At 39.7% G+C, this 12,017-nt stretch overlaps 1 protein-coding gene across 1 annotated transcript; it reads right to left on the reverse strand.

The window, feature by feature from the left end:
• Position 1: 1 nt before the first annotated feature.
• RINT1 (RAD50 interactor 1) lies at positions 2-11,593 on the reverse strand. Its single transcript, XM_083859675.1, has 14 exons — positions 11,445-11,593; positions 10,181-10,376; positions 9,785-10,026; positions 9,435-9,608; positions 9,197-9,346; positions 7,877-8,033; positions 5,941-6,051; positions 5,532-5,757; positions 4,818-4,955; positions 3,887-4,086; positions 2,485-2,699; positions 1,646-1,826; positions 1,444-1,562; positions 2-878 (listed from the first exon to the last, which is right to left on the reverse strand). The coding sequence occupies exons 2-14, from the start codon at positions 10,355-10,357 to the stop codon at positions 665-667; spliced, it is 2,304 nt and encodes a 767-aa protein (XP_083715801.1). The 5' UTR covers positions 10,358-10,376; positions 11,445-11,593; the 3' UTR covers positions 2-664.
• Between the last annotated feature and the right edge of the window lie 424 nt (positions 11,594-12,017).

Consider the following 12,017-nt stretch of genomic DNA (forward strand, 5'->3'; position numbering starts at 1 on the left):
TTTTGGTTTTCAAGTATTTTTGAGGAAAAAACAACTTCAACAAGTTATGACAAGTATCCACAGGTAAAGGTAGTGAGCACTTCCAAGTGGTATTTGCAAACTTAGCACACACTGTGCAATTTATAAAGAGAAACTTTTTTTAAAAAATTAGGAGATAGTCTTGCAAAAAAACCCCAATCTTAATTTGTATAAAAAAACAGTGACATATTCCTTCCTTCTGCATTGATTATATACATTTTAATACAGAACATCCATTACCTGGAATTTGGAGATGTAAAACATCTGTGTTTAACTGAAGACTGAGCACTTCATAGTGAACATTAGCCCATGTTGTATAAAAATGCATTTACACTGTAAATACTCTGTGCTCCTTAGAATGATACAGCAAACACTGACAAGGCAGACTATTCATTAGAGATGAACACAGTTTTAGCTTCCAAATGCAGTGGCAAGGTGGCCATGGAAAATAAGATCTGCACACTTCAACATCAAGTCAGTAGCATTTAGAATTTTTTTTTTTTAACTGTATAGAATGAAATATAAGATTTGATTAAAGCAATCTCTCAGCATATAGAAATGAAAGAAATAAGTATATTACAAGATATTTGCTTTTGCTTGGAATAAGTAATCTAGACCAAGTTATTAACCATTTCTGAAGAAGTCTTTATTTTCCTGTATTTGGCCAACTAGCCCTCAAATTGAGAAGAATTTCAACATCCCTTTGAGCCAGTTTGTAAACTCCCAGTTCATTTAGTGCTGCTGTTGCAGATGGCTGGCTTGGCTTTAATGATTCATTTTCTGAAGCTGACTGCAGGACATCCTTCAGAAGCAAGGCAGAGCCAATATTCAGGTTCAGGATAATGCAGGCTTCCTTTATGCTAGAGGAAAAGGTACATGGATTAATGTAAGCTGCACAAATTTAAATGTAACAAAAAAAACTTCCGTGCTCCATGTTGGTTTAAAAATATTCAGATTTCAGCCCCAATTAGCTGAAGATTTTAATGCTGGACTCTTTAGGAGACTGTGAGCTAGTGAAAAAAAATAACCAGAAAGAGAGTAGCAGATTCTCAGCAGTGACAGCAACTAGACTGCCACACAAGACAATCCTGAGGAGGAACATAGTTTAAAAGCAGTCCTTCTAACAATAAAGTTTGTTGTAACTGTATCTTTGACTGCTTCACTTGGCCCAGGTTTCAGAAGTTTGTGCTATTTAATATTCCTTACATAATTTTATGTAGACATTCTGACTAAACAAAATACTCCAAGACACATGCCACAATCTGTTGCTTTCTGAGCAGAAAACATCAGATGCAGGAATGATCCACACATTTAAAGTGCAGATCAAAACCAACTGTGAAAAAATCTTGGTTTTAAGTAGAACACTTGTATTTCTCTGGACACTGACTTCTGAAATACCAGTAGATCAGAAGTTTGCCTACTTACTGCTTGAAGTAGTTTTCTGGCCTCTTGCAGTAGTGTGAAAATAAGGGGAACAAATTCCGACTCATGTCAAACTGGAGTTGTGCTGCTCCTCCCTCATTGAAATGGTTTGCCATAATGATCTACAAACACAAAGAGGTGCACCTGCTGTTTAAGCCTGTCACTGACACCTACATGGCATTGCACAGGTCACACTGATACCCACTTCCTGATAGATGTACAGATCCACTTTCTCTGCAAGCATTTGCCAGAAGATTTTGAAGAGTGAGTGGCAGAGCTGCTGCTCCAGCTGCAGCAAACGGTCTCGTAGCGTCTGCAGCATGGGGCACGCGGTGCTCGACAGAGACATCACGGCCTGCTCTGCCTGGGAGGGTAAAGACAACCACCTGAAAGAAACATTGACTGCCATTATTAGAATGAAATTATTCATATTACAGCAACTGAAGTTAAAATTACTGTTTAAAGATCTTACCCATTTACAGTGTTTCAGAGATTATTCTTTCCCACTTCTAATCTAAAAGTTATCAGTCTAATGCTATGTTTGAATTTCATTTAATATTAAACTCATACTTTAGTTATAAAATCTCTGAATGTGTCATTCTAGGGAAGCCCATCTACGCTGAAAATCACTGAGTTCTATTCCTTTTATGAAGTACTTCAGAAATTCTACTCAGGAGAAAATATTCAAGAAGCCCTAGGAGTCTGTGAAGACAGAACAGTCATGACAGGCCGTTTTGCATAAAATCTTCAATACTACTATGAAGAAAATAATTCCTGCTCAAAATAGAAAACTAAAACAATCCAGCATTTTTCCTATGGTTTTGAACTAATGCGTCCACTAATTGTGGAACTACTTTAGAAAACATATCATGACAGTGGTCCCAAGGTAAGAATAAAGGGAATTTTCCAGAACTTATCATCCTGCAGCTTTCCTACTCGAGAAAAAAAATACTGTCCATTACCTATTCTTGCCTTTACTTACCTCAATATTTCTAAAAGGAAATAATACTGTAACATGTGAAGAGATTAAATAAACAGAATCACCTCTCCTTTTTGTACAGCTTTGCAGCATCTTTGACCTCTCTGAAGACGTGGTCCACTTGTCGCGTCAGCATGTCGTGCTTGAGGCGCTCGAGCAGGTTGATCATGTCGTCGAAGACAGAGCTCTCCATGGACGCCAGCTGTCCCAGCTGGAGCTGGCTCACCGTGTCACTGTCTGCACGAACCTCCAGCTCAGCCTGCTGCAGCTGCAGGAAGAACTAGGCAAACAAAACCAGAGAGGAGCACCACAGAAAATTATCTTACCCCTTGAACTTCTCATTGGTACTTGGTTAGGCACGGTTCTAGAAAACACTCTCCTCTGGCACATTTATAAAATGAAAAATTTAAGATTTTAAGAACAGTTTCTTTTCTTTCCCTGTGGTCCTGATTTAGTGAAAAACAACATGGTGGTTTAATCCTAGTGATAGAACTGATACAGGTTTCAGATATAACAACAGACAGATAAAGGGAACAGATCTAAATACTGAAAAGATACTTTAAGATTGACAACAACATGCTTTTTAAAAACCCTACCTTGGCTTCTTTAAGATTTGCAAAAGTAAACTTTAATTGTATTTTTTAGATCAATGATTATTCATTGAATCATAAATTTACTGTGCTGACAACAGCAAAAAAATGAATTGAGGTCATCAAGATCAATGTGACATTGTGGTGAGAACTTGTTGGTTTTGCTTTTAAACAGATCAAGACACTGCAGCAGATGCAGTTATACAGCACGAAGGCTGCTGTGCTATCAAGCCAAGATTAGCCCCTGCTAAAGCCACAGCTTCCTGTGAAGACAGTAAGAATTAGGAGGCTGCCCACAACACACACAATGCCTTATTCTGCACTCTGTGTGTAACAGGTTTTTTGACCTTTAGCACCAACAGCTGTAGAAAAGCTGAAATTCTGCCCTTGGCCCTGCTGCCACCAGGCTGTTGTACAGCAGTCACTAATTCCCAGCTATCAGAGGGTGCCTTTCTAGGCCACACCTGAACCGTGTCTGCAACACAGACACCCACATGGGATCTGTCTAAGCTCTGCTGCCACGGGAGGAGTTCAAGCACCAGACAAAGGCTGCTGCTCTGGTTCAGAGATCTCCAAAATCAATTCACTTTTTTTTTTACAATAGAAAGCATGCATTTTTGGTCTCTTCAGATTATTCCATTTCCCTGGCTTTGCATTTCCCTAGAAAGTTTAAAACTGGCAGCTTAGGCCTCAAACAATAACCTGTCCTTATTTATACATATTTTGCTAAATCTGAATTTATATCTCATCCTACTTTTTCAGTAATTAATTCTCCTGAATACACCTAAAAAGTGCTGAGAATAAAATGTTCGTAACAAAACAAACATCCAAAGTCCATTTTTAATTTTTTTTTTCCTAAAGAAGAATAATTACTTACTACATTGTCAGCCCAGTCTGCCAACACTGTTGCTATGTAGTTGACAGCATTAAGGATTGCACAGTATCGGAATCCTAAGGAAGCTCTTGTCTCTTCCTTCATTACTTGAGTTAATCGTATCCTGAAATCATCAACTAACTCCTTCTGTAGGGCCAGGAACTGGAGTTTTCTGGAAGCTGTTGGAAGATTCTTATACCTGTCTGGAAAGACATTAATAAAATGTTTTCAGGCTTTCCAACACTAAATAAAAGCTTTCCAAAAAGCAACATTACAGGCATCTTACTGTACCACCTATGAGAACATCATATAGTCAGGATTTAAATGTCAGTATTTTAAACAGCTGATATTTCAGGGAAACTGTCCATGCAAAAAGCTCAACATGAAACAACTTTCTTTCCCCTCCTGATTCCCCGAGCAGTTTGTATTCTAACACTTGAAGCAATGTGTGGTAATACCACACCCTCCAGTGTGGCCCCTAAAGCATCCTCACACAGAGAAAGACAAAGCCATTGAAGATGCAATTGTCTCATGAAAATACACTTGCTCTTATGTACTGCTGCAAAAAAAGAGAAGTTATTTAATAGCTTCTGAATTGTCACAGATTCAAAAGGACTATTAGGATTTATTACTGCATTGCAACAAAATATATTCTGCCAACTATGAGAGAATATGGTAAATATCAAATGTATATTTTTAATTATTATTTTGCAAACATGTCACTAGGTCAAGATTATTCATGCATGAATTGGTGTCCAAAATACAAAATGAACAGGAAGCTCTTATTAAACTGCAAACATCACAACTTTGCAACATTATTTGTTGACTACTGCTGACAATGAATATTTAGTAAACTATTTAGTAAAGAAATCTGTTATCTGAAGTTTTTTTGCTGTTCATTACAAACAAGAGCAGTGCCCCTAGATATAATTACCTGTTATAACTAACAAGAGAGTCATAAAAGTTTCAGCACAGTCTGGAACTTTCATTTCATCTACATCAGTGATATCTTTGTACTGTGATATCCATGCAGCCTCTGATGAAAGCATAGAGTCCATTTTCTGAAGAGCAACTGAGATGCAAAAAACTTGTCAGTTAAGTTTTTAAGTTTAAAATAAGTTTTTAACAAAAAACCCTCTAAAATATATAAACATAAAAGCCTTATCTCTAGTAAGTTAAATTTTGCATATTCAGGTTATGAAAACGATTGACAACTTGTTTCACACAAAACCAGCTTCAATGTATCTGCATTTGCAATGCTGTTAACAGAGTTAAATGTCAGAAATGATTGGGGGGTTGGTTTTGGTTTTTAATAGTTGGTTTGCTCCTTTCCAATATATTTCTTCTTAATTTCTCAAAGCCTAACACCTTGCCCTTATTTCAATTTAAAGTCCATCTCTGTCTGCACACACATATAAGCCCACTTGATTGCATACAGCTTAGGGCAAGAGTCCCACAAAATACAGAAGCACTGTTGAAGCCTAATCAATTTTTATTCAGAATAATTACAGAGCATAAAAATATATATGTTTTTGGTAGTAGTCCTGTCCAAGTGACTTATCCTGTTTAAGGAGGATAGCTGTGTAAGTACACACATACTTTCTGACTGCACAATGTAAAGGCCAACAAAATGCACTGGAAGTCTTACATTTTTTTTCCACTGTCAGCCACCTTTGGAAGCAGGATTCTTCTGACAGAATATGCATGCAACTGGGAAAGCTGCTGAGATAACCATGAACGCTGTATAACTCTCTCTCAAATAGAAGTACCTCGTCCACAAGGTGACAAAAGAGTGTATCATCATACAACAGGAAGGGAATATCAGCAGCCAGCTTCTCCAAAATCAGCATTACTAGAGCACGAGAGAATTCAAGCTTTGGAAAGGAAAGAAGTCAATGTCAAAGACAGGAAGTACTGACACGTGCAAACATGAAACACAAGAAACTGCTACTGGACTAAGTCTAACCACATTTCAGTGGAAATGGGCCTACACAAATATCTATCAGAAGCTGACTTAGATATTTATATTCACATTTACAAACCATTTAATTACTTACCCCAGCATTCACTGAAGATCCTGCCTTGTCCAGAATTGGCTGGATTTTGTCATCGAGGAACTTTGAATGATTTCCAATCCACATAAGTACTTGTGTTAAATACCACTCAGGCTTATTTAAAAAAGAAAAGACATTATTAAATGAATTCAAACATTTACTCAAGTGCTACTAGTATTTTAGGACAAATTTCTAAAAATACAACTCTCTTGCCCTGCTTTCTCTTGATCTCAGGTCACACAAGTCTTTCACTCTGTTTTACTTAACTTTCATTTATACAAAAGCGTTGTCAAAAATATTTCTGGATTTTCATTGTCTTAAATGTACCAAATATTGCATTCCTCAAGCAAAAGTTCCATTTTTATTTCCCCTTTCTCTACTGCTTTCTCACTCATGAGAGCCTTGTTTCTGCTTCATATACTTCTTCCTGTTCTCCTGTGTGGCCCTTATTTCTTGGTACAACAAAAAGGGTGTGCTCCTGAGAAAAGCTCTGCTCTTATTGTTATTGTACCAAACCTCAGCCACACCTTCCCCCTAGAAGTGGGGAGTCTTTCACCTTCTCATTTCACATTGCAATGCCTTTATGCTTTTTCAGTTTCCACACCTAAAAATACGGGCTGCAGGTTTTGATGAACACCTCTTTCAGTGTTAGTGCAACTGGAAGCAGTTCCTGTTTTCCTCGTTCCCAACAGCTAAAGAACCTTCTGCTGAGGTGCACTCACATTTTGTGTGTCTGTTTCTCACCTCTGTATTCATTTTCACTTGTCTCATTAATTTTATCATGCTTGGATTGTTGGGTTTTTTTGACACTCCCTCCCCAGCTGGGCAAGGTCGTTGTGAACTCTGAGCCTCTCCTCTGAAATACTGCTAGTCCTGTTTAGGTTGCTGTCTTTTTAAATATTTTACATTGGTATTTTCTTTATTGCATTAGCCAAATAATTACTGAACAAAAAAAGACAGAACCCAACCCAAATTTCAGCAAGGCCCTGTTGAAATATCTTTCTGACCTGACGCTAGAATTCCCTGTAAACTTTTCTTAACAAGTTCTTCTTTTTTAAATAGTCGTTCACCTGTTGTTGTTTGCAAATTCAGTGTCTTGCACATATTTTTCCATATGCTTTTAAAATAATTTTGTTCATATCTAAAACACCTCTTTTCCATTAAAATACACAACAGTATTTTAAAAAGTTCTGTAGTACTATCTGTCAAGATTGCAAATGTATTCAGATTTACAGAAGATCATAATCATAAGCAGACTTGTGATCATAAGCAGACTTGTGCAACAGGACTGTTACAAAAACAGCTCTCAAACTCTGCTGCAGATGTGTTATAGTGGCATTAATGCAATGAAACCCATTCCAATGGTAATTCTCAGGTAACAATCCTCAGTCTTTGAAGGTAATTCACACAAAAAGTGAGTTAACTGGTAAACTTGACATCTCTCGTTTCATGTCAATTATAAAATTCAATCAATTTAAAAAAAGAATTATTTAACTGTACCTTTAGACTAATCACATTTCATATCCTAACTGCAGAATCCAACGTTTTCAGTTACATGGTGGTAGCAAAACACAGTGCCAAAAATCAAAGTCACAGCCTTTGAGCTCAAGAAATACAGAATAGTGCAAAACCATTTGCAACAAGACAGAAGAAATTAATCAAAACTTATGAACAGATGGGAGTCAGTCTAAGATTGTAATAATGCTTTATGAAGGATCTGGGCAAGGGAAAAATATTGCCTCACCCAGAGAAAATGCCTGTGCTCTGAAAGGTCTCCAAGTGCTATCTTGATGTCTGTCCACAGTTAGGTGGGCACAAGAACTGCACAGTTTTGAAGAATCCTAATTTTGGAAAGTGTGAAACCTAAACAATTTAAACACAGCAAACTAGAGGTTGCTGACAAAGCAATTTAGAAACATCAAAGCACTTTCTCCCATACCTTGTTAAGAACATTGGTTTGTTTATTTCCAGTGAAATGATACTTGAATCTTTTCTGAAGAGGATTCAGCATGATCTGTATGGGAAGGACAATTGGTGGGGAAGGGGGTAACGGGTACTTTTCCGGCAGTTGTTTAGGTTTGGTTAACAGCTCATCTCTGAGTGTGACAGTCAAGGATAAGCGTTGAATTACCTCAGCATCATCATTTCAATAGAACAGGCTTATTAGAATGAACACTGCTTAGTTCTACACCACTGACTGAAGGCAGTATTATGAAAACAATAAAATTCCTCAAATTGAAAAGATATTCAAAATATTCCACTTTATGCAATATTAAATACAACTCAGGCCTTTAGGGATTATTTATTCAATGACAATACAGGTCCCTCAAGTCTGTTTGATTTAGGAAACTTAGAAGAACCCAGCAAACCACCATTGTCAGGAAAAAAAAAACACAGTGGCTGTCCAAGAGACACACTTATTTGTATTTGTTAAAGGAGGATAAAGACTCATGGGATTAATAAATGCAACATATGATTTCCCATTTTCATGTAATGGATTTAAGTGAGCTATGCTGCCAAACCAAAATTGTTACCAGCTCAGGATTGTATACAATGGCCTTGCATCTTTCCACTACATGATAAAAAAAAAAAAAAAAAAAAAAAAAAAAAAAGCCACAGTCACACACATACAAAGGTTTAGTTGAGTTTTAGTTTTAACTAATTTTTTGTGAATTATTTAGTTCATAAAAATCAGGGACAGAATGAGCAGCATTGCCATCTGAGCAACCTCAAAGGCAGACTATGATTACTGCACAACAGAAATTCTCCTGCAGTCTCCCCTTTTTGTAAATTCTCCTTCATGTATGTTTAGTTTTCCCTCTTTTCCTTCTGGGGTGGGACATATTAAAGTGATTAAAGCTGACTTCACATAAGGCTATAAAAGGAAAAGCATTAACTGTGTCTAATAAAACACACATCACCATTTTTTCATTAACATGCATGGGTAATGGTACCAAACAGTGTCAGGACAAATCCTCATGCAACCTGAACTGTCAGCTACCATGAGAGCACTGGATCTCATGACTTGGAGTTAAAATGTTGCTACTGACAAAAAGGACAACTTTGGCACTTGGCATTTTCTAAACGCCAAAAAAAACCCAAACAAAGCCCCCCAGATCCCCACAACATTCTAATGTTAATACAAAATAACATAAATTGTGTTTCAGGAGAATAAAATCTTAAATAAATCTCCTGAGAATGTGCATCTCTAACAGCTTTTATTCTTGCTAAAACACACGGCCAGAACTTAAAAGGATACGAGGTCTGCAGTTTCAGGAGCTGACAGAACAGCATCTCCAGGTTGCTGTACACCTCCGGAGCGTTGGCTGGCGCAGCAAGGCCAAAAGCCTGGGACTGAGGGGGCCCCACGAAAGGCCAGCGGAGCTGTGTCAGCACCTCCTCGAAGTCACTGCAGCACACAACAGGCACTGGGACATGAACTTACAGTACAATGTTAGTACAATGTAAAGGTGAGGGAGTCACAGCATCTCTCTTACCTTGTCAATTTGTCCTTAAGAATTTTATGCCAGAATTTAACAGTGGATCTCACAAAAGCAAGAAGATGAGAACAAGATGACTCCTGGAGTTTAATATCCAGTTCTGCCATGAATGCTAGAGTACTGGCTGCCTCTGGAACATTGTTGGTCATCAGATATTGCTGAATGCTATCACTATCAAACACAAAAAAGTCAAGGCCAAATATTCATTAATGACAACAGAAAAGAATCATTTGTACATTGAAAACTAAAGACTAAAACTAAAACTTTCTTGAATTTAGAGTATTTTAATAAAGGGATAAACCAGGTTGCCATTCTCAGAACATGCACAGAGTAGTCAGAGACCTCACCTGAGCTCCTCTATGCGAGAAATCCAGCGCAGGTAGGCCAGGTGCCGCTCGATCTCTTCCACCTGCCCGATCAGCACATCCAGGTCCTCCATCCACGGCTGAGCCTGCAGCAAGTGCCTGTCGATGGACTCAGACAGAACAGTTTCTTCCTCTAGAAGCTGACTCAGGGACTTTTTGGAATCTTCCGCATTCTTTAAGGCATTCTGAATTTTTTTAGGGACTTCTGATGAAACTGTAAGTACCTGCATGGACAGAAAAGTGTTAAGGCAGACATAAAAGCACTGCACTGTGTAGAGCAGTACCATTTGAGATACTGATGCATTTCATTTAGTTTCATATTTTTAATCATACAGCATGCTCAGAAGAAGAAAAAAAATAAAACAAAAAGATGCTTACCTGTTCTTCTAAGTGCTTTTTGTTTTCAGATAGCTTTGCAATCAGGCTGTCTAGCTTCCCCAGGGAATCATAGTCATTTCCAAGTTCTCTTTCCACAAATTCAGAAACATAGTATGGAATATCACAGTGGTCTAGATCTCTAGTGACTTCTTTCTTTCTAACAGCAATGCTTGCCATGTTTTCTTTCTCTGCAATGCTGAGTATACAATTTCCAATTAGCTGACACAAAGATACCACAAACAAATATTATCTACTGAGGAAAAAAACTGCATGAAAAGCTGGGCAGTTCAATTTAAACTGAGACTGAAGTACTATATTCATGAATTATACTGCTTTAAGTGAGACAGTTTGCTGGCTTAAGTCTAATCTGAGGTCTAACAAAACCTGGCCTACATATCCAACTGGTGATTTATTATATTTTACCTACCAAAGAGAAATACATCAGTTAATTTCTTCCTTCCCCAAAAGCATGAATTCCATCGAAAATAGTTCTATAAATATGTAGTTCCTACATATATAATATTAAAAGCTTAACTACAAAATAAATTATAAAATGCAAAGGAAGATAATGTTCCACTTTCCCTTTTAACAAGTTTAGGATATTTCAGAGATACCAATCCATGACTAATGTGTTACTAGCAAAGTCTCCATGTGGGCCTAACAATAATTTGGAAAGTAAATGCAGCACTGAAATATTTACCAAAAAATACCCACAGAGTATAACATAAAAGACACTCGCTGATCCACACAATTGGCAGCATCCAGAAAACCTGACATTGAGAGGATGTTCACAGTGAAACATGCTCTGAAAAAAGGCAACAATGACAACTGTTTGGCTAGTTCAATCCTCAACTTACTTTGAATGTATCCCTTTCAAAAGAGTATTTAAAAATAAAAACCTATACACTTGCACTTCATCTGCTACAAGGTTTAATTAAATTAAAACCCCGATTAAACTAAGAAGTGAGTCAATTTAATAGTGAGAAAGCGGTGCAGCTGATAAGCCAGAGGTGTAGAGGCAATAATAGAGAGCACCAGGAAGAACAAACCGGGTGACCCACGGGTGCTGCAGGGCAAGAAGCGAATAAAGAAAGCAGAGTAGCAAAACCCCTGTTTGCAGCAATGTAAACATAACACGGCAGGAAAAATCTAACCAAGGGATGCTCTTTTCATACTTAGTGAAGAAGGTTATAGCAGAGAGGAACAGGACTCTGAGCTCATCCCTCCCAGCAGCCGCCGGCTCAGCCCCGCGGCTCGCACCCACCTCGGCCGGAGGGCCGGGCCTTTCCACGGGCCGCCTGGAGGCTCTGCGGGCTCTGCGGGCTCCGGGGCTGCGAGCGGGGCGCCGCCGACACGGCCCGGCTGGGCGGCCAGGCAGCCCCTCAGCCCGGCGAGCCCTTCCTCCCCCGCTACAAGCGCCGGCCGACGAGCAGCAGCGTCTCCTCGCAGGCCGGGGCCGCGGGGATGGAGGGCCGGGGGTGCCTCCGGCCGGAGCCCTCAGCGAGATCCCCGCGGGCCCGGCGGCCACAGCACCGCCCCCGCCGCGTCAGCGGGGCCGCAGGTGAGGGAGCGCGGGGCGCATGCGCGGCACCGCCCCGTGGGGCCCGATCCCTGCCGGGGACCCGGGGCTGTTCTGTCTGCCCCGAGCTGTGAGGGGCACGACCCGGGGTTGTTCTATCCCCACCGTGCTCCGGGGACAGGGCCCGGGGCTGGTCTATCCCGCTCCGAGCTGCGGGGGACACGGGGCCTTGCCCCTCGCGGCCTCCCCGCCCCCTCCGCACGCAGCCGCCCTGGCCGGCGACATGACCGCCAACACAGGCTTTGCATTTGGCTGAAA

This window comes from Zosterops lateralis, assembly GCF_965231275.1.
Source record: "Zosterops lateralis genome assembly, chromosome: 4".
Lineage (NCBI taxonomy): Eukaryota > Metazoa > Chordata > Aves > Passeriformes > Zosteropidae > Zosterops > Zosterops lateralis.